Genomic DNA, 24,626 nt, shown 5'->3' with positions numbered 1-24,626 from the left:
AACAGCTCCAAGCTTGTCACCCTCCCTAACAAGCAGCTTCGTGCTGAAAATTAATATAAAAGCAAAGGGGATGAATGTGACAGAGCCTTGAGACACATCAGAGTAAAACAAACAATACTTCCCCAGAATTGCTCAGGTCACTGGCTTATGGAGTCTATTAGTCAAATTAATTCCTGATGTCACTTCAAAGGAAGCATGCTCAAGAGATGAATTAGGTCCTGAATAACTGGCAACTCAGGAACAAGCAAACACAAACTGACCCTTAGTTTGGACTCAAACAGTGTGCACCTGAAGGGGTTTGTTATCAGATACTGTTTGCTTTGCACATGTGCAACCTGGTACAGCAAAGTTAACGAGGAGCTTCCTCCTGCACATGCTTTCTTTTCAACATGCTTTCTTTTCAACACACAACTAGAGTTAGGGACACCCCTTTGCACTCCCAGAACCAAGCAAGAGGGGATGGGATTTCGCAGGAATAAAAGCAAAAGGCACAGCTTCCTCCCATATGTACTGCAGAGACACTTTGGCAACGGGGATCCTGCCCTCTGGCACAGCTCCCCTGCCTTGAACACTGTGGACAGCTGGCTACTTCCCTGTTGTAGACAGCCACATTTTCCATTAAGAGCATTTATTTTGGACACACATTCTGATGATTAGTAAAGTGGATGATTGATTTATTTATTTTTAGATACAGTACTTTGAAAAGTCTTCTCTCCATAGTATTATAGAAAAAAAGTTACCCAAATGCCAGAAACAACCAGGAAGGCTGCTTGCACCACCCTCTGCATCACAGCCCTGAACACAAGATGGAAGTTTTCAAAACATGCAGCAACAGTTCTGTTGCCTGGTGCCCAACCTGATGTGTTAAGCACAAACAACTTTTAAAAAGAGTTTATGACATGTCTTCTAAGGCAACGTGACAGAGGAGGGATAGAGAGAAGCTGCATTAAGCAGCTACTTACATCTTCCTGTCTGCTTTCTACTCATCACCTACTCATCTTCCTCCTACGGACCCAGAGCACAACTCCAGAGCCCAGCATCCCATTGGGAAGAGCAGTCCAAACAACTGCACGTGTCTGACACAGCGAGTTTAGCGCTGACCTCTGTGACTCAGTAATAACTCACCAGGGGTCAGCAGGTCCTAGAGCCCTAACTACCTGGGCTCTGTGGGTCTGAAAAACCAGGCACTGCGCTGGGGTGTTTCTGGCGTAGAGGGCCAGGCAGGGGAGCACGTGCCAGGCTCCAGAACCGCTGCCCACTCCCTCCCACAAGGCTCTTACCACTTGCTCCTGCGGCTGCACCGGCTGGGCCACGCTCGGCTGGGCCTGGGCCTGGGGCTGCGGCGGTGCCGGGGCTTGCTGCTTCTGCTGGACTGCTGCTACTGCTGTCTTCTGCTGCATCACTGCCTGCTGGGCCATCATCTGCTGCTGCTGTTGCTGCTGCTGCTGGTAATAGTTCTGCATCAGCTGCTGCTGTGCTGGCGCTCCTTGTTGCATCACTGGGAACTGGGAAACAACCCATGGTTAAGCTGGTTGCTGGTGGGAACTGGGGTACCACCACCAGAACTCAGGGCAAGCCATGAGAACAGTTACAGCCACTGCACACAGCAGAGGAGTAACAGTCTGCGATGGCTTGGAGACCATCTGCAAAGGAGTGCTGGAAAATGGCCTCTGGTCTAACATTAAATCCATCCAGGGTTACACCTGCCTGCACAGAGCTTCCGTCTTTCTCCATTTTTATAAATTCTAAACCTTTCCCTAGGATGGGAAGATTTACTGTCCCTTTGCTTCCGCTATTAAATATGCTTTAGCAGAGAACTGTGCTGCTATAAACACCTCAGTTTAGCACACAAGTCTGTCATCTAGACACACCCCGTCTAACACATCATGTGTTCACAGACCTCCTTATCACCGCAGTCTACCACAAAACCTGAATCTTACCGTTGAAAAGGCATGCCAGGCTTCTCGTGTCACAAAGAGAGCAGAAGGGAAACTCTGCCCCTCTACTCATCAGCTGAGCATTCACTTCAAGACCCTGAAACACTTGGAGCTGTAAAATCTTAACCAGCACAGCTTATTTTGTTTATAAATGACAAAACTATCTCAAGTTAAAAATGCCAGCCTTGAGTAGCAAAAAATCTTGCTAGAGAACTGGAGATGCATTGGAAAATGCCTAAAAACTGTACCTATGTCCCAAAAAAGGAGTCATCTTGCCATAAACACAAAGATACAGCCTTTCAGGCCTCTAGCACAGGAAGCCTGCAACAAACATGAGCACACACACCTACCTGCTGAGCCTGCATCATCTGCTGCTGCTGATAATACGCAGCCTGTTGCTGCTGCTGCTGCTGTTGCAGAAGCTGCTGCTTCAAGAAAAGCTGCTGTTGATGCTGAGGTGTGGCTTGTGGCTGAGTAGAAGGGACCTGGGGCTGTGTCTGCGAGGCCTGCTGCGGAACGGGTGTCTGCTTGGCTTGCGGCTGTGCCGGAGTCTGTGGAGGTGCTGCTTTTTGCTGGGGGACACTTGCAGGGAGCGAAGGCTGACCACTGCCCAGGGCAGCAGGTCCTGCAACTGGTAGAAAGAAAAACAGAAAAAAACCAAACCACAACAGATCCATTAAATCAACGTGCACCACAGCCTGGCGGCAGGAAGGCACCACAGAGGGAACGAACATCGTCTCACCTTGGGGCTGAATGGCTGCTTGAGCCGTGGGTCTCTTCCTCGGCGTCAGGGCTGGCTGAATGGGTAGAATTCCAGGGTTGGGCTGTGTCTGTCCTGCTTTAGGTCTCTGGCGGGGTGCTATGGAAGTTTCTGTTGTAGGGATGGGATCTGTCAGCCTGCAAAATAAGGTAAGGAATAAAAAGAAGAGCAGTAAGAGCACAGCCTTTGTAAACTTGACAGCTGCTGCATGCAACACACTGCAGGGGTTTAAAAACTTCAGCAGTATGTGACTGATAAAGGTGAAACACTTGTGGGCATCCAGACACCCACATCGACTCCTTCCAGAAAACTGCAAGCACAGTAAAACTTAATGGATGCATTCACAACAATTAATCCAAGGACTGTAATTTTGCTAATTGTGGCATCATCTTCTGTTGGACAGCTGGAACTTGTCAAAATCACTCAACTCATTCAAATATTTCCTACGACATATTGTTTAAATCCACTTAGAGTTCTGAATGAGCAGATGAAGGACATAAATTAGCTGAAGAGCAGCTGGTACCTTTGGGCAGAGTTGTCTAAATTGTCATCTTTAGAAGTACCTTAACTTTAGTACATCTATCCCAGAATCAGGTGATTGGACCTCTTCTGATCCGTGCTCAGTATTTACTGAGCTCCAAAAAATGCACAGCAACGGAGCCAAGCAGCCAGACACCATCCTGCCCTTCTGTGGATGCATTTGCTTGTTAGATACCATGTTGTTCTACTAATGTGAGAGTAACTGCATTCAATTATAAAAACAAACAAAGCAGACTCCTGGGATTGACAGACAGAGAGGATGCCCTATTTTAAAGTCTGAAGAAAACTGTTGGTTTTAGAGTGCCCACTGCTGTACTGCTCACATTGCAGTGAAATAAGGTACAAGTTTTGTCTAACAGAATTTACAAGTCTCTATTACAGTGTCAGAAGCAGAGCAAGCAGCAGCAGGAGAGGAGAAAAAAGCACAGCAGTACAGTGGTGTCCCCAATAACTGGGCTCTTCAGATGGAGACTGCTTGGGCTTTCATGTGTGTGTCCCCCCCCCCCCGAAGAAATTACAGGACTTTTGCAGAAATCACAGCAATTTCATACAGTAATTACTGCGGCAGGTTATCATCTGCCAAGGGTCAAACTCAAAACAGCAAGAGTCCCTGATGCTGTTTCTCAGCAGTCTCGCGTTCTTTGGGCCAATTCCAGGCCCACTGCAGCCCAGCTGCAGTCTCTCTCCTGACTTTGCTCCCAGGTACTGTGGGTTCTGCCTCCGGATGGATGACACACTAGATTCATCTAAGTGCACGAACTTCAAGTGCTGCTGTCAAGCAATGTCTTCAGCACAAAAAGCCTGGCTGTTGAGTCATGTTGAGCACCGCCCAAGTCCCACCCCCACCCCCCCCAAGCAGAAAAACTTCCCCAAATATCTGCATTTTCTGCCTTTCAGATCAATGAGATCAATGGTTATTTCTGTCATTGAAGCAGAAGCCTCAGGACCGCAGTGTCTGTCTCCACATGTAAATGGAAGCCCATGAGGAAGCACCTAAATATACCAAGCATCTTTCCTAACCAACAGCAGAAAGACAACAGAGGGCTGAGCATAATGCAGATGTGGTTACCTGGCCTTTGGTTGACTCTTCTTTGCAGCAGCTTCACTTGCTTTAACCGGGTCTGGGAGCTTAGCGGGGATTGGAGAATTCTGCAGATCCCAAAACCAACAAATTTTGTATTTTGAGGGCAGAAGACAGTCAGAACTAATTTGCAAGAGCATCACAATGAAACAGGGAAATTGGGGGATCCCCAAAACAATTATTCCTCATGCTGGACACAGGACAAACCCCTCAATATTACTGTCATGAGAAGACAGGAGTTTAGGAGAGTCTTTACAAGGGAAAAAACACAGTTCAGCTTTTTGACTATTTGCTACATGTGGAATCTGAACACAAAGCTTCACAGCACAACTTGGGTTATTTTTAAAAGACAACCTGGGACAATAGCAGCCATACATATTAATACTGCTATAAAAAAAGATACAGGCGTAGTAGTACTAAAAACATGTCTTATTCATAAAGACTGTAAATAACCACCTGAACATGGGGAAAAAAATAGGTTTCCTCTTACCTGGAAACAATAAAATGTCATGTCACAGATGTGTGTAACACCATTAAAAAAAAAACCTGTCAACTATTTTTCAACTGAAGTCTATAAGGATACACTAAGAAGGGGCAGACGGTTGTGTAAGGCCTGACGGAGTTCAAACGCAGTCCCAGCCAGACGGCAGACACAAAACTGCTATGTTTAAAACCCACTGCAGCACAAATTACACACGCTATGATGAATGTGCTGGGAGATCAAATTGGTTTCACAAGCATGGCCTAATTTTTCATGTTCACATGCACAAGATCTCTTGGTTGGCCTCACATGGTAACTGGGTGAGGTGTTAAGCCAGGGACAAACAGAAATAAAAGACATATGAAACAAAACCACGATTCCTGTCCCCACCTCCTAAAAAAACCCCAACCCAAACAGCACTAGTTACAAAAAAAAGAGGGAAAGAAAAAAAGACAGACCCTCCTAATTACAGAACTGAGGAACAACCGACAGAATATAGCAAAATGCTCGATATTCAGCAATTGCCACCCCCAGTCTCCTCCCACAAAGCTCTACATCAGTCCACTCCTTTGCCACTCACCTGGACATTCTGGACTGGGCATTCCTTCTTTGCCAATTTGAATGCAAAGTAGGAAACCTGATAAATATCAGGTCTCTTATCAGGGTCTGGCTCAAGCATATACCCTTTAAAAGACAGAGATGCTAACATCAGAGCAATAGAACAGACAGACTGACATGAGCCATTTGTGGCAGCGTATCAGAAGATATAAGGAAGAAATTTATGATGGGCATGGTAAAAACACTGGCACAGGATGTCAGAGAGGTGGTAGATGCCCCATCCCTGGAAACACTCAAGGTCAGGCCAGACAGAGCTCCGAGCAACCTGATCTAGCTGAAGATGTCCCTGCTCATGGCAGGGGGGCTGGACTAGGTGAGCTTTAGAGGTCCCTTCCAGCCCAAACCATTCTGGGATTCCACATTTGGTATAAGCAGATGCTAAGAGGGTGCCATGACTCTTTCAAAGCACCCAGTCAGTGGCCAGCAGGACTGAGGTGATCATCTGGGTCAGCTGAAGAAGGAGCAAGACAGCCACTCAGGATGGACTAGGGGATATTTTCCAGGGCAGCTATAAAAATTCGTAGCTGCTATTGAAGGCTCGAGGGCCAGAAGGGGAAATGGAGCCTGCTTGGTCAGGGAACAGCATTGGTTTTGACTTCTGCATTTCCAAGTGAACCCACAGGAAAAGAGCTTGATCCAGGCCCGGTGTGCCAATGGGGCAGGAACACAGGCCAGCCACATATATCGCTGCACATGTACCACCACATAAGCAAAAAAAAAAAAATACCAGCCTGCTCTGCAAACACATCCAACTCTGTGTTAGTCAAAATTGTGGCTAGGAAAAAAAAAATAATCCAATGCTGTGCTGAAAACAAGAGAGCTGCCCTAGCTTTGCCAAGAGCAGTGCATTGTACCCTTAATTACACATTCACTCTAGTCAGTGGGTTATTTATAAATCATTTCAGTTCTGTTTCTCAATTCACAGAAGATGAATTCTTATCGCTCGTCTAAGTCACTGTGGTTCTTTTCAGTTCCTTATCCAAATAGATTTATTACTGGAGAAATAAGTTTCTGCATAAATAGGCTTATTGTGCAAGTTTCTGTAGGACTCAAACCAAATGGTTGTCTGTTTTCCTGCCTTTCCACGGAGTTCACTACACCCTAGCCAAAGAGAGATCTCTTTGTCACAACTGTCTTTCAAAGAGTGATCTCCTAAGCTACTACAAGATCACTTTAACCACCCCTTTGTGCAAGCAAGTCTCTTAAAAGAAGAGAAACACCAACGGTTTTACTGTAGGAACAGGGAATGTAAGGACAAAACACTTCTGCTGGGTTTTTTTAGTTCTGTGGAAGTAGCTTACGCCACTGTCAGACACTCACGGATGAGGCAGTGCATGTCTTGTGAGTGCCGAGAATTATCTGGAATGGTGAAATTGCCATCACAGATTGCCACCTGACTCTCCCCAAACGGCAAGGTGAAGTAACACAGCTTGTACAGTAAACAGCCAAGGGCCTAAAGAGAGAGAACAGAGCAAAGGATTCAACAAACTGAGGAAAAGCAGGGAATGGTACAATCCAAATACCATTGCAGATAGCAGGGAAAGTGCTCTAGCTTGCTCTACTATATGGGTCCTGCATGACGTCAGGCCTGCATTTTAACGTCCTTGGGACTGACTTGAAAACAAGCACAGTTATATGGGAAGATAAATACATGAAGAGCCTTCCCTTGCTAGGCTGAAATACTGTTATCTGGGGGACTGTGTCACACACCCCCCACAGCTCCACATACCACTACACATCGAGTGACCCTTCATGTCATTGAACAGGCAAAGCCTGTTTCCACCACATACTGGGAGGAAAAAGCAAAGTAACAGCAAAAATAAATGGTAACCATCTTTCTTAATACATTTATTCTGGCAAAGAAAGTCTAAACTGTTTCCAAGCTTAAGTTCAAACCACCTTTCAATCGTTATAAATATGTACCAGGCAGAGATATACAGAGAAGACTACAGGCTGCTAGGTTATATCACCCTTCCATCTATTTCTGGGCTGCTTTTGACAGCAAAAACCACCACCTATTTCAAAAGAAAATACAAGTTTTGCACAAAGGGCTAATTATGAAACACTCCCACCATCTCAGAGGGGAGAGAGGGAGACATTTCCTAATCCTAAGCAAGTCATCATCAGCTTCTCTTTTGTCATAGGATTTCACAATTAAATCGCACTCTAGTTTAAAATAACCTCGATAAGATTTAAGGAAGGGGAGGTTTCCAGCTGGACAAATGCTGCAACGGGCCTTGAAGCCAAGGTCCCACTGTGCACACCACCACAAGCTCATTTGGAAATGCTCAGCAGGTCACTAGAACAAAATTCCTTCCATGCCAGGAAGAGGAGAGCCTTTGGGTCTCTGCCCTTCCACATTATCACAGGAAGGAGTGCAAATCCTAAGTTTTCTGGCTGCCTTGGAGGCCCTGACAATCTTTTTGTGCTGTTACAGCTGTGACCTTCCCTCTCCAGGTCTCCAACACTCAGGCGAGTGAGCCAGCACTGGTACAAGGCCTACAAACGTCCTGCTGAACTCAGCAGAGAAAGAGCCCCACAGGAGCTGCTGCTTTCCCAACTCCGAGCTGAGCTCAGAGAGGACAGAGGACTCTTCCCAGCAGATGTCACGCCAGCAATTTTCCCTCTCATATATGCAGATGCAGAGCTATTGAGAACACATTAGAACTCTCCTTATGCTGCTTCTGGCTTCTTCCTAGCTCAGGGCTTCAGAAACCAAACAAACATGCTCTGAATTAGCATTTTAAACGCATCCTATTTGCTAAATTGCCACTACACTACAAACGGCACAGACCTTTTTTCATCTCCATCCCAACTAAAGGGGAAGCCTTCCATCCTTGATCAGGTTAGCCAGTAATGGATTACACTACAGTTGCATTTTGCTCTCAACATGAAAAGCATGGCAAGACTGCACTGGTCATTAGAAACAGCAGCACAAAAGCTTGGTCTTTGGCCAGATTTGACAACCCAGACCTGTGTTACACTGTCCAGGATAAGCATACTATTGCTCCTGGGGAAGGTCTGTTTTCTTAGTTTTCTACTAAATTCTGACCAGTAACTTTCATGTCACATGCTTACAACCCAACCCAGGCACAAGAAGTCACAATACTCTGAATTTTCTGTTTTAACTCTTAAGACACAACACCAGGTTTGCACTGTTCAACCCTGGAATTCCATACATCTCTAAATTAAAACCACATGGGGGGGTAGCATGTGAAGAAGCATGCATGTTTTATCCATAAACCACCATGCTCAGCAGTAACTCAGAAACATCAAGCAGAGGAACTCTTTATTCAGAAACTGTCCAGCCTCTTAAGGAAACTAGGTTAGCCCCAACCAGAAAGCTACCCTCTCATTACAGTAATGAAAGCAAGCTGCAGTCTGGTTCTACAATGTTAAGCAGTTTTTATACATACCCATATGTCTGCTTTTGTAGTAATAAGTTTGCCACTATAGAGGTTGACCATTTCTGGTGCTCTGTAGGATAACGTAGTGTACCTGTAGCAGAAAGATCCATCAGTGAGTTCAAAATGGGTATCAGATACATTCTCACCATGTCACCTTTCCAAATTATTAAAATTTCACTCCATCCCTATTCATTTTGGGGAAAGGGATACTAAAGAAGATAATCTATAGGAAAAAAAATAATATCTTTTAACAGCAGCATCTGCTACATACCTTTAACAATAAAATACTAACCACTACAAACTGCCCTGTGAAACCAAAGCAATAACCAGGATCTTTTCTAAAGCAAGAAATTTACTCACAAAATAGTACAGTCATTTTAAGAACTAGAACAGAAATAGTCAAGGATTCAGAGTAACAAGGTCAATAGTCAGATGTCCTCTGCAATGTCCTCACTGCTGGGGCTTCGGCCAACTGTATTACAAAGATTGTAACCAGATACGCGGCTCTAATAGACAGACTTCCATACCAGGGCTCCTGCTCAGAGTCACTGTAAACAAGGGAAAGGTTATTTCATATCTTAAACTATGGCTAGAATCTGCCTCATTTTAACAAATCACTACAAATAGAATAGCTGGAAACTGCGCCACAGTTTAAAAGACTCTTACGATAAGATTTCCTATCAGTAGGTCTATAATTTCTGCCACAGCACCTTGCATGCTGTTTATCTTGATCACAAGAAAGCATTGCTAAAGGCAAAGTTTTTGTAGGCTTGTTAATAAGTGTACAAATAGGGCATTCCAAAGGGACCGCAAAGCCAGACTAGGAGCACTCTAAAAACTTCAGTCAAACAAGTCTAGGAAATCCATGCAGGTGTAATTGAATCCTAACAAAAAGAAGGCATTTGCACACATTTCTAACATGCTGTTTTCTAGCCAGACTACTGTATTAACAGAACTGTAAAGTTTGCAGCAGCAGTGTTAAAACCAAAGTGAGCCCAAGAAGCTGGAGTCTGCTCCATTCCTGATCTAGGTCCTACCAAACTGCCAGTTCCCTTTTTAAGGGCATCAAGGTGCACCTAGTTGCCATCACTATAACTGGCTGTGCATGGGGCGAGAGAAGCAGCCAGATTAAACACCTCAAGGTCCTTAGATTTTCTATGAAGAGCTGAGGAGTTCGGCCATACATTCCCTTAGTCACTACAAGGATTTATGACAAGTTGCTCATGGAGGACAGGGATTTTATCATCTGCTGTACTGCAGTCCAAAGAAGCCAAGAGAGATGAAGGACAGAGATAGACTGACCCCATAGATAACAGAACATGTCACTACCTCGTCAAGATGGGCACCTTCTCTGCATTAGCACACTCAGTCTTTCAGGTCCAAAACAATTACATCAAGCTCAATTTATTGTTTCACCTTCCCCCAGGCGCTTATTTACCTGCAGTAGACACTTCTATGCAGCAGCACCCAATCTGCTGCAACAGGACTGAGTAAAATTTAGTCCCCAGTAGAAGATAAAAACTACCCTTCAAACACAAACTATGTCCAAGTTGAGAAGGAAAAGAGCACTTACTTTTTGATCTCCTCCTCTACTGCGTTCACCCCTTCTGTTTGAGGGTTCTGGAATTTGTTAGTAGCACTTCCAAAGTCACACAGGACATAGTGGCCACGATCGTGGAGCAGGATGTTCTCAACCTGTGAGCATCACAGACAAATACAGAATCACTCAGACAAAAAAATCAGTTTTCTTTCCATGAGCCAGGGTTTTTAGTGCCTGAAGACATATCAGACATGTCTGACATGAAAGCATAACATGACAGCAAAGAAAATACGCATCAAAACCCTGTCACATCTCCTAAAATAGAAGTCAAATTGTGGAAGCATAGTTGTAACACTGCCTTCCATCCTGCCACCTCTCCTTTCTCCTTCTGCAAGCACATCACCTTGCCAATAAGACTGCTGTGTGCTTCGGGACAGGAAATGTGTCTCAGTCTTTCGTGTTCAACTTCCCTGATTTACTATGACCCACACTCTGCCATCTGAACTTGAGCCAGCTCACACAAGATGTCCAGTGGGGCAGAGGGGAGACAAATGGATGACAGCACACACACTTCTATCCTTTATGGAACTGTACTACACCTCCAGTTCTTTGCCTGCATTTCACCTGCCGCTTAGTGTCTCATTCAAAACAAGCTTCAGCTTATGCTCACACTTCAGTTGCTTGTTATCAGGCAGTGTTGGGTACCCTGTAATCCTCAACAGTGGTTGTATCAGCAGAGGTTCCTCCAGGCTGCTAAGAATATGAGCCCTTTCTTCCAAGTACTTGGTAATTTGAATCAGACAACTGAAACAAATGCTGAAACTAACACCTGGGATAGCTAAAAAAATAAAAATCAGCAGTCACTGCCTTTCCCTAAATAGTGACACTTAATCATGCATTAACAAATATCTAGTTTGCATCCACTTAAGCAAGCTGTCTAAATGTTTCAACACCTACATCAGATGTGGACAAACCTGTGTTCAGTTCTTTGCTTTGGCAGAGCATCCCTGTATTCCAGCTCCTCATCTGTACAGTGGCATTAACAGCATGTTCTCTCATGGGAACACACACAAATTTTAACATATTTATCTTCAATCAATGTCAAGTGCTCAGATATAAAAAGATAAAACATACTGCTCATATATTTCAAGAAAATCACCATATAAGCGTTCACTAACAAAATCTTTTGGAAGTCGACTTCTCCATCAAGGATGATCTTTACAAGAAGGAAAGAAAAAGAAGTAGTCAGCATTTTAAGCATCAGAAAATGCAGCCAAATTAGAGCAGCTGAGGGGGGAAACGCTGGCTTGAAACCAAGGGTTAAACAACACCCCTTCCCCCCTCTGCTATCCATCTGCTTTGAATAAAGCATTGCACACAGATGTTCTCCCTAGCAGATCAACACTGACAGCATTATTCCCTATTCCCTGCAAATATTCATCAAACATTTCCAGAAGAATCCTTCCACTTTATCTGGCTGAGAAGTCTGACATGACTGCTCACTGAAACATCCTGCAAGTTTTATTAAGTATCAGCAGTGGACTGTCCAGCAACCAGGCTTGTTCAGTAACTTCCAGAAAGAAAGAAAAAAAATTAAAAACAGCGAAACAAAGTATTTAAATTACTGCTACTGACAGCCAGGCCAGAGAAAATTGTCTTTTAAAAATAGTACAGAGGTGCCTTCTTCCAGTCAAACACTCAGAAAGCTGAAATACTTTTCAGCATTTTTGAGTACCCACAACTCTGGCTGCAGTCTCTAACATGACCAACACTTAAAAACCAGATTTAGACCCCAAACAAGAATCTTTAAGGGAAACTATGAGTTGCTGCAAGTTCTGTTAGTTATGGAATGTAGCTTCTGGCTTTACCCTCTGAAGCCTTTCTTTGCTAAAATCAGAAGTCACAAAAAGCAGTGCACAGGCACACACGGGCAAGGGATAAGGAATAAGGCTTTAACTAGCAAAATCAACACACCTTATCCTCTCGTGAGAGCAATGGCTTCTAAGTCCGGGATCTCTAAATTCAGGTAGCAATCTGGGAGGGGTGCATGACCAGGGTACAATTCCTGACTGCTTTCCAGCACCTTCAGGTCTCTCTAGAGATGTTTCAACTCTCCTTCGTCCCCTGGCACCATTCACTCTTTACTTCTGAAAGTTTGTTTAGTATTTCATAGCAAAGAAATGAATGCAATGTGACAGCTAAGACCACTAACTGATTTTGGCACAGGCATATTCTTAACATGGTCGATACAAGGGTTTACCATTAGAGGACTGAACAATTTTACGTATCACACACTGAACACAGATTTATCCAAACAAATTCCAGTCAAAGGCTTGTTGTCAGCATCAGGGCAAGGCTTGGCATTACAAAGAAGCATGATAGAAGGCGGCACAGAGATAACAGCAGCACAGTGTAACTGTCTTACCACGCCACAGAGAAGAACAACATAGGGAAGACTCCTGCTAAAAAGAAAGCAGAAGAAACTAAATCCTTAACATGAGAGCACAACCTTCTGGTTATTTCAGAAAGTAGAGAAAGGAAAGGAGAAAAATGTTTTGATCAACAGAATCCTCTGGGTTGACTGACATAGTATTTTGCTGTATCCTGCTGTGTGTCTACTACAGTGTCTATCCAGCCACTCATCTGCAAACTAGTCATCTAATCCTGGAACCAGATGGGTTCAGACTAGCAGAAGCTTCACAGGTAGACATGGGAGACCTCTCACTGCAGAAAGCTCTGAGCTGTAGAAATCAAACTTGGCTCTAAGCTGGTGCTTTGAACAACACATGTTATAGGACACAAGACTGGAAAGACAGGTTAACTGTAAAGCAAGTTATGCAGACAACTGCCACTAGGTATAGGGTAGTTGTCTAAATTATCATCAGCCCTGGATAGATTTTTCCTCTCCCTCCACCTCACTAAACCCTACTCCTCTGGGGTCTGACAGTTACAGTTTCTCTGCATAAAGTCCAACTTAGAAGCAGAGACTTCACAGCCAGGGTGATACAACTGATAGCCATAAGAAGATTACCACTTGTTCTTCACTGTTAAAAAGCCTAACCTAAAGATCTAGGAAGTGTTCTTACTCCAGAGAGGATAAAAATTAAGTTTTTAGGAAATGCCCTAGAGCAGCAATGGCCTCTGAACCCTGAGGGTGAGGAAAATGTTTGCAAGAAAAAGCAAAGGTAACTACACAAGGCGAGCCCACTGCCAGTAGGCTTACACTGCCTCTGTAGGTCAGGGGTCCTAACCAGCACAGAGGCAGCGCATGAGGAGCTTCCTAATTTTTTAGGAAAAAGCAACATCGATATACACCTGGTTTTGTGGCAGTCAATCAGAGCACATGAAATTAAACATCACACCCTGTACATCCCAGCTGTAAGTGCACAGGGACAGACACAGCACCTGAGAGTTGAGATCAGGAAGGCAAACCTTAACAAACAAACACAGAGATGACATACTATCTTTTTTGTGGCCTTTATTCACACTGAGATGTCCATTTTTGCCTACAGGCACGCTGCTTAAAGGTGCTGTTGTCCCCAGCTGTTGGTCACTTCCCACCAGCTGGAGACTGTGCCAACAGGAGGTTGCTCTTGCTTCTGGCAAAGCCTGTTGGGTTAATTCAAAAATCACTGCCACAGGCTGCTGAAACCAATCCAGCTGCATTTGTCTGAAAGGGCTTAAAGACAATTCACACGATCCCTTCTGCTGGCAGAGTTCTCTGGGCAGGAACCTCCAGCATCAGAGCAACATCAAAGAGCTGGAAGGCAAAAAAAAGCCTCCAGTCCCCATGCAGCTGCCTGCAAAGTCAACATCTGCCCACTCTTCAGGAGGGTTATGTTCACCCCAACAAAACACCTACCCGATGGATGCCCTTTCTTACACTCAGGACTTGTACAAAACTTCTCTGGCCCTTAATCTCTCTTGGAATTGCAGCTCCCCTTTGGCATTATTAAATCTGAACTCAAAGTCAAAACATATCCAAATTATTCATTCAGTGTTAGTACTCAGATCCCCAGTTGTGACTGGAGCTCCAGAGGTCATCACCACAGAAATAATACAATAGTCAACTGAGAAACATGTCTCAAAGCAAAGAAGAGCCAACTCTGACCTTGGACACAGCTTACCAACCAAGAGCCAGGCCTGGCAAAAACTTTACTGATCTATGCATGCAGCAGTGGGCTGGACATCAGACCGTAACAGTCCATTTCAACTTCAACTCAGTGTAGAAAGCAACACTCCAAATCAACTTCTTAACTCGGCACAGATGTCCCAGATTTTATTCACATGACACACAATGAGTTTGTTCTTTATTAAAAAAACCCATGGATTCGCCAAAAAGGTAACAGCAGGGGTTAATATCAACTTGAGAGGTTCCTGTTCCTAAGCCTCATCCTCTCATCCCAATTTTCCTTGCCTATACATACGCCTGCAAGATGCCACAGACCTTACCAGCTTTAAATCCAGGCCTCGAATTTACAAGACCACCCATTTCACTCTAGAAAAAACAGATGTCAGACTAGTTTCATACATTCAGACTGACCGAGCAGTGGGGTCACAATCATTTGAAACATGCTAAAGCATACCAATCCCTGAGGATTTGTTTCCCCTGTGCTCTCGTTGGCACACGTGGCATCTTCTGTTCCTGTAACATAATGGCCAGCGGCACAAAACAAACATCTGTTGCAGGCTCTGAAAACAGAACCTGACCCACAAAGCACATCTGAATTTCAAATGTACACAGGAGCCTCCTTCTTGGCTGAATATATTATTCAGGCATTTTACAAGCTAGTTGAGAGGAAAGGGAAGATCTTTTTGTTTGTTTGTTTGATTATAGGCATGGGATTTTTCAAAAGCTCTCCCTGCTGGCCTAGCTCTGTTCCCAGCTAAGCACACAGAGTTTTACAATGCATTTTCATGGTCAGCAGAGAGTTAGAGGCCAGTTTCAAAAGCTTCTAACGACTCTTGCCCCAAGGCCAACATCTCTGGAGGGATCCTTTTAATGTGGGTCCAGGAACCAAATTTACAGCATGTTTTCTGTGAACTACCTTATAAAATCAATAATGTTTCAGGTGGTAGAAAGTCACCGTGAATAATTCATCAGATACATTCTGGCACATCTCCTGTGCAAAACAGAATTATTCACAAACACTGGTGTTTTTTAAGTAGATCTATAGATGGTAAACATATGGTAAGCAGCAATAAGAGGCTCATTTCTTTTTTTATCTTCCAATAGAGAGAGATATTTATGCCCACTTTTCCTCATTACTAACAACAGAAACACAGTCCCGGTATTCAAAGCCCGTCTGCCACGGTGTAGGCAGCAAACAGACACGTTAAGGAGGACGCACGCTCCCTGCTGTATTACTGGAGTCCACAGCTCACCTTCAAATCCCTGTGGATTATTGGCGTTTTACACTGATGCAACCTGGCTACGGCTTCGCAGGTGTCACAGAAGATCTGCAGGACCTCATTCTCCGTGAACCCGGTCTGCAGGCGTTGGTTCATGAGGTTCACCACTTGACCTCCTGAGGAGAAAAACACAAAGAATCAGAGTAGATATGCAAAATGAGGTCTGGCCTGGCCTAAGCTCCCATCTTACCAGACATAATTTGTCTCAGTCTGCTCCCCTTCAAATTGTGGCTGTAGAGTCAGCACATAAGAAGTCCACAAGTTCAAATTCAAAATTCACACCAAGCCTTCCCCAGAAGCTTTTTGTAATCTGCTTACTCATCTTGTTTCATTCGCATTCCCTTGCCTAAATCCCAGGGGGTTTCACATATCCGCTGGCAGGCATTACATCTCACCTTGTCTTTGAACAATGCTTCAAGAGCAGCACTTTAACTTCTAAGGCCCACATTCACCTGGCTGTGTTAACTCTCAAATCTAACTCTAAGCCACAAATTTTTCTTTCTTCTTCAAAATAAGACTTTTTTGTAGACTAGAGGAATAAAAGGCTGAATTTGGGGCACCCAGTCCACAAAATAGTTTGCCACATGTAAGCAAGAGGAGGGGGAAAGGGAGACACTCAGAAAGCCCATACTCTACTAAGTGGCTTGGCTAAATTCACGGATTGGCAAAAAATTAACAATTCCTCTGTAACAAGGGGAACTCCGGACAAAGAAAAGCAAGTTTTCATGAATGATTCCTGAATCTGCCTCAACTTTGAGGTTTTGTTGCTGTCAAGTCCTTTCCAAAACAATCCACGCTGAGGTTCTTCCCCCCTCAAAACACCCTATACACGCAGAAAAAACTCCTTTCTGAACCTTTGGCAAAGCAAAACTGTATCATTTCATATCACAAGTGTTGGAAAACTTTATTTTCATGCCACAAAAGAAAAGCTCAGCTTAATAAATAATGCAGCTGTGAACATTTCGCACTGAAAGCAAGTGCAGTTCTGCACACAAAGACATACTGATTTGGTTTGGAAACTGTTCCACACAAAAGGAAAGTAACACGGGAAAATCCAACATGTAACAGCAATTCCTGTGCTTCAGTCTGGGTGTTGGAGACAGACAGGTGTGTGTTGAGTATCTGGCAAAAGCAAACCACGTGAGAAATACCACCTTGCAGCTCTCCTCCTTTCAGATGGAAGGAAGCACCTTAGAAAGACAGATTTTACTTCATCAGCCCAAAATTTGGCACAGAGGGGAGTCTACTGCAGCTGGAGGGAGTGCATTCTGAATTGCTATGGTTTGCACTTCCCTCCACAGCGGGGTATGCAACATGGAGCTGAGTATGGATTTACTAGCACTGCCAGACCTATTTCTTACAACACTCCTTGTGATCTTTAGGTTTAAGCTTACAGAGAGCTTACGTAACAATTCCTTCAGCAAAAGTACACTTAAGGTTCTTCCTTTTACCAGCAAACAAACAGAATGCAAGTTCGTCAAGATTCCTGCATCAAAAGGAAGCAGCAAAGCCAGCACAGCAGAACAGAAAGCTGTACTGTACATGTGCAAAGGTATTTTAGCATCTAGTTGCTCTTGCTACAATGCACCTGGCTTCAGTTAAAAGCCAAACACTCCCCAAGAATACCTATTTCCATCAGCTGCCACCATTCAAAACAGCCACAGACTTCTGAAGTCACCTGGCCAAAACAATCTCTTTGCTTAACACTATTCCTGCGAGAGGCATTTGAGCACAGCACATGCGTCATTTTCCAAACACCACATCCTAGCCACAAAAGATCAAAGCTTTGGGACAGCTGGAAAAGACTGGAAGAGCCTGTCTGGCTAGAGACAGCCAAGTAAAAAGGTCAGAGGTAAAATGAATACTTTTCAGCTTCACATTATTCATTTCATGCTTCTTCTAGAACAATCCTAAGTCAGGCTGAAGTGGAAAAAGCTTGCAATATGACATAAAGTGAAGAACAATTTAATTCCACAGCCTGGCAGCTTTAGAAGAGCCACTTCTTGTGTGGACCAGCCTAGGGAAAACAGCAATATATATTTAAGGATTCTTCTTCACAACAGAAAGGATCTAGGACAACCATGGGCACAGGCAAAGGTGGTACCAGTGCCATTAACAGGGCCAACATAGCCTCACATATCATCTACTTCTCCACGCTTAGTTTTGGCTTTGCTTCATTCAGAACAGTTCCTTGGTAGCCAAGGAAGGGCCAGGCCTAGAAATTAGTTGGGTTTTTTTTCAAAGGAAGATGTTGTGCAAGTTTCCTGTAAGCACTGAAAAGGGACAAATCTACCAATGAACAATACACTGAGCCCACACTCACCTCGACAGAAGTCCATTAGTATCAGCACTTCCCACACGTCGCCACTGCTTACAGAGTTTATACTGGAATCAATGTATCCAACAATGTTCTTGTGGCCAGACAGGTCCCGCTGTAAAATAAAGCATAAACCAGCCATATAGAGTGAGCAATATTCTAATCTGGTGGTTCTACACTACAAAGCCTTCCTAGCTCTTTTCCTGTCTAGGCACAAGCTTCTGTCACTTTGGATTAATCGTCATGCAAAACTTGAACAGACCTTCTGTCTCTACCTTCCAGAAGGATTTGAGACAAACAGCAGAGAAACAGCCAACCTGTTGAACTAACCTGCCCAGGGATCAGTCCACATTTCTGCATGTTTCCTTAGATGGCCCAGGCCAAGCTACCTGGAGCTGCTCTTCCTTTACCCAGAGAAGAGAACAAGGCAGATGTTTTGTGGTGGCCATGCACAGTACATGTTGTGCTTACTTTTCTCATCTCCTTCCACTCTTCTGCTGGCAAACCACCTCAATTCTTCACAGGCTTAAAAACCCCACTAAGGTAATAAAGCAAATTTCAACCTTGCTTTAGAAGTACCTTATTTTAAGTAACTTGATGGATTAAAGCACAAGTTCTCATATCAATGATTTATCTGTGATGCATGCTAAACCTGCAGGGAAAGTAATTTTTTGGGACTGCCAGCGTCACACACATGCCCAGGTGCGATAGCCAGTCCAGTTCAACGTTCAGCTTCACCAGTAAAAGAAATCAAGATTCTGCTAGTCACATTCTGCTACAATGCTGTAGTTAGCACAGTTAAGTTTTAAATACTTCTTTACTGCACAAAAGCTAGGAAATAAGAAAATACGGCCTTTTAGTGATGTACAGGTTCTTCAGGGCAAGTGATAAGACTCAAGGGCTTATGAAAAGACTCGGTACAGGAGCAAGCGGACGTGTCAAGTGAGGATACTTCTTGCCCTCACTTTCCAGGTTAGCCACACATTTCAGAGAGGCACCAAAGACGTGGAGACAGTGGAAAGCACTGGCAAGTAAGATCCAAGTAAACAAGCTTTATGAGCACAGCTAAAACCTTTGATGTAAGATCTAATCTCAACTTTTCCCATGTAGCATTAGCTACGGTGATGACAAAGCATGGCCACAAGCTTCACTGCACTATCGCACAAACTCCAGAAGTTAACTTTAAAGGCATTAACCTAATTAAAAGCTACTTCAAAAAACATACCCAGAATTGCTACAGGTAAGAGCCTCTGATATGAAGATCATCTACTCCAAACTTAAATCTTGTGTCGTAAATTAGTAGGATGAGGGTTTTAATATTTCCTTCTCCACCTTGCAGTACCCTAAATGTTCATCAATACCTTTGAATGCAACTTCAAAAGTGGCACTTTATAGGTTTACCAGGTTCCAAACAAGACTAACCAAGTTCATTTGGACCACCTCAATGTTTTGTTGTTTAGAGACATTAAGAACAGCCATCCTATCATGTAACTCCTTGTTATCTAATAATTTAGAAAAGTATCCCAGTGCTTATTATATAAACACTTCCCTATTTCAAAACTCCAGGTAGTAACTACCCCACAAATACTGGTTTTACTCTACCAACCTCACCAATACAGAGATAGCCTTCATCCCAACACAAAAGATTAGAAGCTGTTGATACAAATTCATCTCAGGATGGAGGTCTTCCATTCGTTAACTGATGAAGATGGTTAAATCAGAATCATAAGCCTTTTCTGATGAAGTCTAAAAGGCTTAAGACTTCAGCCCTGAAGATAGTTACAGACTTTGAAGTCTAACAGCCCCAACGATGCTCACCTCTTCAGCTCTTCGCTTTCCCATTAAGTCATGGGGTTGACATAGAAGTGTTTTCCTCCCCTCATTTTCCCGAGATTCCCTCTGCTTTTCCAGCTCTCCTGTTTTTCTTGCCCACTGAAGCTATTTACACTTTAAATAATTCAGTATGAGCTTTTTCACATAGTCATATAACTTCAGGAGTCAGGTCTTTGCAAAAGACAGCTTTGCTAAGAAAACCCACAGTTGGCGACGTGATGCTACACAGATCACAGGCAGAAGGGGATCAGGCTCCTGCACTATTCCACTCCCAGTACAATGGGGCCCCAATACAAAGCGGTGACTTACCATGATTTGGATTTCTCTTTTGCAGACTTGCAAGTCATACTCGTTATTGACGTACATCCGCTTCAGGGCACATTTCATCCCATTGTTAGTCCTCACAAGAAACACTATGGCGAATCCACCTGCAGAAGACACAAAATCACCCTATTCATTTACCAAGAAACCTCATGGTTCTTGCTTCCAACCCTGTCCCTGTCTCCACCTGCCTTCAGAGTACAGTCAGATGAGGCAGGGCACTCAGCAGCTACCAACAGAGCCGTGGTTGGTGCGTCCCTTACACGTGTTCAGCTCCAGAGCTTCCAACTCTGCCCAGACAGTTATTTCTGGGAACTAAAAGGAATCCAAGGGGGCAAATCTTCAATTAATGGAAGCAAAGTTAACATTAACATCTCCATAAAAACAAGAAATGACACAGTTACTTGTCCTGCCAGAGAGTCCTTCATTGCTCCATTAATTTCCATTATGAAGAAAGCTGAAGTATAAACGCTGCCTTGGACAGAAATCAGGGCTACAGATCATCCACTGAATTACTACTGAAGGCCTGAACTTAAAAGGCTTCCCAACTTTTGAAGCATCTAAGTTACATTACAAAGCTGATTTTTGCAAGAAGCAGAAGAAACCCATCTCCCACATGTGGTTTGATGTTACTGCTTTTAAAAAGGACAGAAGAACAAGGAAAATAAAACCAAACCACAATTCATTTTGTGGTCATTGCTATTAGTAAGGTCAGGACTCCCAGGACATACTTGACTTGTTTAGGATGAAAGCCTTTCATCTCTCTTAGCAATGCATCAAAATATGTGGGTTTTACATTTGTAGTCCTGGACAGAAACAGGAAGCTGATTGAAGATGGAGGTATATAGGCATCAAAGTTTCACACCTGGATCCCAGAGATCAGAATGAATCCGAATAAAGAGTCCACGGATCCAAGTAGCCAAGAAGTGCTGCACAATGATAAAAAGGGAAGCACAACAACACTGTCGATGGCACAACCTAACAGCACTTCATTTGCTCTCTGTTACCTTCTATTACTGCACATACTTCTTTTATGCTTAAGGACTTCTAAAGAAACAGCTCGATAGTAAATTATGATTTGGTGCTGCCGTAGCCTTCAGAAGTCCCATGACGCCAAGAGCTGTAGTTACACACTGTAAAAAGCTACTCACATCCCAAAGAATTCTCATTTTTAAAGATTGAGCCCTTTGGTGAATCCCAATCTTTACAAGCTGCCAGAAACCATCAGATCAACAACACATATATAGCCACATTTGACATGTTTGTACATAATTATTACTAATGGCTATTTAGCACTTACATGAGTTCCTCCCCATCATGTAAAATGTGACAAGCAAGAAAGCCACATTTGGGTAAAATTTAGTGTTAAAATAGGTTGCATTTGACAACTCCAGTCTTGCAACAACTGGTGCTTACAAGCTGTTAACAAATCGAACGCCACAGCCAAAAGGCCCACTGAAGCTTTTACTAAAACTGGGATTTATTTTCACTAAGATTGAAAAAGAGCAAGTGATCAGACAACGCTGCTGTGTTCAAAGTATAACCCTGCCCATTTGTTATCAAACAGCTTTTATAGCACCCATTACAGCCCATCTTCCAAAACAACCACAGAAGTTACACATGCAAATAACATGCCTGTCAGCACCAGAGCTGTTAAACAAAAATCTCTCTTTTAGCATGCAAAAAACCTTAATTCTACACATCATAGTCTGCCATAAAAAGTAGATCAGGTTTTCCACAGAAGCCCCATTGACTTTCAGGAGCAGAACTAACTGGTAGCAGCCCCGGAGAAGTTGCACAAAGATGCAACAGAAGAGGAAGAAGGAAAAAAAAAAAGTAGAAAAAGCATCAAGAGTTCAATTAGAGGTCTTAAAACCTATAACCAGGCTGAAAAATTATATACAAATGCAGAAGAACGGGACATGGCCCTGGGATACAACAAGCCATACAGATGCTGCTCATTTCTGACAGAAGATTTTAAAACCCTTGTTGTTCTGAAGGCCTCATTTCTTCATAATGCTCAAATTCAGACACAAAAATAACCCTTAAGATGCTTCAAGTTGAGGATCTCAAGTTACAAGTCATTTTTAAGGACTCCTTAAATCCACAGCAAATCCTTATTGTTCTACCCTAGCCACATTTGTCTCATTTCTGGAGAACAAATCTGCATATCCCACTTAGCCCAAAGGATGTCTATGTTCAAAAAAGCAAGACAACACTCTACTGAATTTTTTTCCCCCCCCTCTTATAACTCACAACGGAGCCAGTAAGAAATAAAGGACCCATAACCAGCACAACTTCTCCAATTCCTACTTTAACACATCACGCTTTTTTAAATCATTGGAGAGATCAGGTTTGGACTTCTTTTTTAATTTTCTGTACAGTATTTCCATGGACTACAGATAAAATCTAGAGAAAACATTAAACAAACAAAAAAATGTTTTTATTACACAGTCTCAGTCATCCCCAAAACTTTTGGGGAATCACTTCCCCCCCCCCCCAAATGACAAAGTCAGAAGTGGTCCATCAGAAGCCTTCCCTCCTCTCCAGGGGTTCAGTTCCTTTCCCGCAGCTCCTCCCACCAGGCCTGGAGGCCAGCAGGATACCCCATCTCTGTTTACAGTGCTATGCTCAGCAGAAAGAAACACGAGCTGAGCAGCAAAAAATAGATCAATTAAACTTAAAAAAAAAAAAAAGCAGATCCACTCAATTCAAGGACCTCCTCCTAAATCTTTGCTTCGGACCTCCTCCTAAATCTTTGCTTCAGCTGAAGTGGGACTGGTACCTCTTCACACCCACTGCTAACTGTCTCATTAGCAAAGTTTTGGGCAAGGTACCTTTCCTCTGGTCTGGATCTGCTGCTAATTAACTAAGTCACTCCTAGAGCACCCTTGCTAGAATATGTACATCATGCTGTTTTGCTTACAAGCAGCCAGGGCCAACTGGCAAAGAAAACTACAGTCTATGCAACAGATAACATAGTTAAACCATCCTGAGAACTCAAAGGAAAGAGAAATGTAGAATCTAAAAATAAATAAATAATTAAAAAATAAGTTAATGCTTTCTGATAGAGAACTGCAACATGAACACATAGGGACCTGACAGAAACATGGCCCGGAGCATCTTCCAAATGGAGCAGCAAGACACATACGTCAGGTGGAGCCACATCCAAGGAAGGGGAATCCTGCAGCATTTGCAGAGGTGTCACAGTGCTTACATACACAGGCAAATTATGTCCTCACGTCCTTCTCTCCCTTACCTTTAACCCTTGCAAACTTCAGCTGACAACACCACACATGGAAGCTATGCAAAATCATTAACTTACTTCATCTGCAAAATACACCTACCAATTTGGTTACTTTATTATTAAACTCCCACTGACTGCAGATTAAAGCATGACAATTTTGCTACTAGTAAAAGCAGCATGCTTCTCTCCAGAGAAAACAAGTATTGATTTAATCTGGGTACATACAGCAATTTTTACACAGCAATCTAGAGTAAGTGACTTTGCCATCAGAGAAGCAAAATCTGATGATCCACATCCATTTGAGTGAGGATGCAAAGTCTTACCTTCTAAACAACTAATACATCACGTGGTCCGATTACCTCAGTTAAAGCAGACCACAGTATTCCCTCCAAACTACCCTTTACTGAGCCAGGTTTTGACTGTATTCAGTATTTAGTCCAGAAAGGCACAACATAATCAAGAATATCTAACTTGCCTCAGGTATTCCTCATTTAAATCAGAAAAGGTGTGAAAAATACCACCTTAATTTGAATTTTTCTGCATTTATTACACGTTCCACTGCTAATTGGCTTCAGCACTCCCAGTTCTGCATGCAGAGAGCAGGACTGCAAACTCTCAGTAAAACAGCAGGAGGAGGGAAGCGGAAAGGGATAAAGAGCACAAAGAACAGCAGCTTCTTGCCACACTCCTCATACATAAATAGCTCTAGAAATACAAGATCAAAAACCATTAGCAGGACATTAGGGTCAATTTTAAGAATTCCAAGAACCTAAACCTGAAAATTAGCTTCCAGAGGAAGCAGCAGGTGCACAGACAGAGCAAGGAAAATCAGGCCACCAGCTTTCATGCATCACACATGTATTTGCAGAAACAGGGCTTGATGGCATTCCATGTGCCAGAGCAAATCTGAGCTACAACAGGAATCCTGCTCCCTGCAGGAGCTGAAGGTCTTGTCAGGCTGAAGTCAAAGCTATAGGTATATCTGCTTACAGGTTTCTCATGCAACAACTGCTGTATGCCTGAAAGTGTGGAAATGGCAGGGATGCCTTCAGTGGTCTGTACCTGGACCTAGATATATTTCCTTTTAAGTCTCTTGTCCCCAAGAGGTGATTTTGGAGCTTTTGTCTATTCT

General features: G+C 43.4%; 1 protein-coding gene across 4 annotated transcripts in view; it reads right to left on the bottom strand.

The window, feature by feature from the left end:
* The window catches only part of AAK1 (AP2 associated kinase 1), an 84,901-nt gene that overhangs the window by 38,130 nt on the left and 22,145 nt on the right, over positions 1–24,626 (bottom strand). For all 4 annotated transcript variants that reach the window (XM_074928422.1, XM_074928423.1, XM_074928424.1 and 1 more), the window contains exons 3-13: positions 20,236–20,354; positions 18,100–18,208; positions 15,750–15,892; positions 10,398–10,519; positions 8,834–8,915; positions 6,738–6,870; positions 5,380–5,483; positions 4,307–4,386; positions 2,680–2,834; positions 2,288–2,568; positions 1,281–1,505 (exon numbers count right to left, since the gene is read on the bottom strand). In XM_074928422.1, coding sequence (XP_074784523.1) covers positions 1,281–1,505; positions 2,288–2,568; positions 2,680–2,834; positions 4,307–4,386; positions 5,380–5,483; positions 6,738–6,870; positions 8,834–8,915; positions 10,398–10,519; positions 15,750–15,892; positions 18,100–18,208; positions 20,236–20,354 — 1,553 coding nt within the window. The remainder of the gene's footprint in view (positions 1–1,280; positions 1,506–2,287; positions 2,569–2,679; positions 2,835–4,306; positions 4,387–5,379; positions 5,484–6,737; positions 6,871–8,833; positions 8,916–10,397; positions 10,520–15,749; positions 15,893–18,099; positions 18,209–20,235; positions 20,355–24,626) is intronic.

This window comes from Athene noctua, chromosome 28 (assembly GCF_965140245.1).
Source record: "Athene noctua chromosome 28, bAthNoc1.hap1.1, whole genome shotgun sequence".
In the NCBI taxonomy this organism is placed as follows: Eukaryota; Metazoa; Chordata; class Aves; order Strigiformes; family Strigidae; genus Athene; species Athene noctua.
Note: the sequence above shows the minus strand (reverse complement) of the source record. Positions and strands in the feature narration are given on the sequence as shown.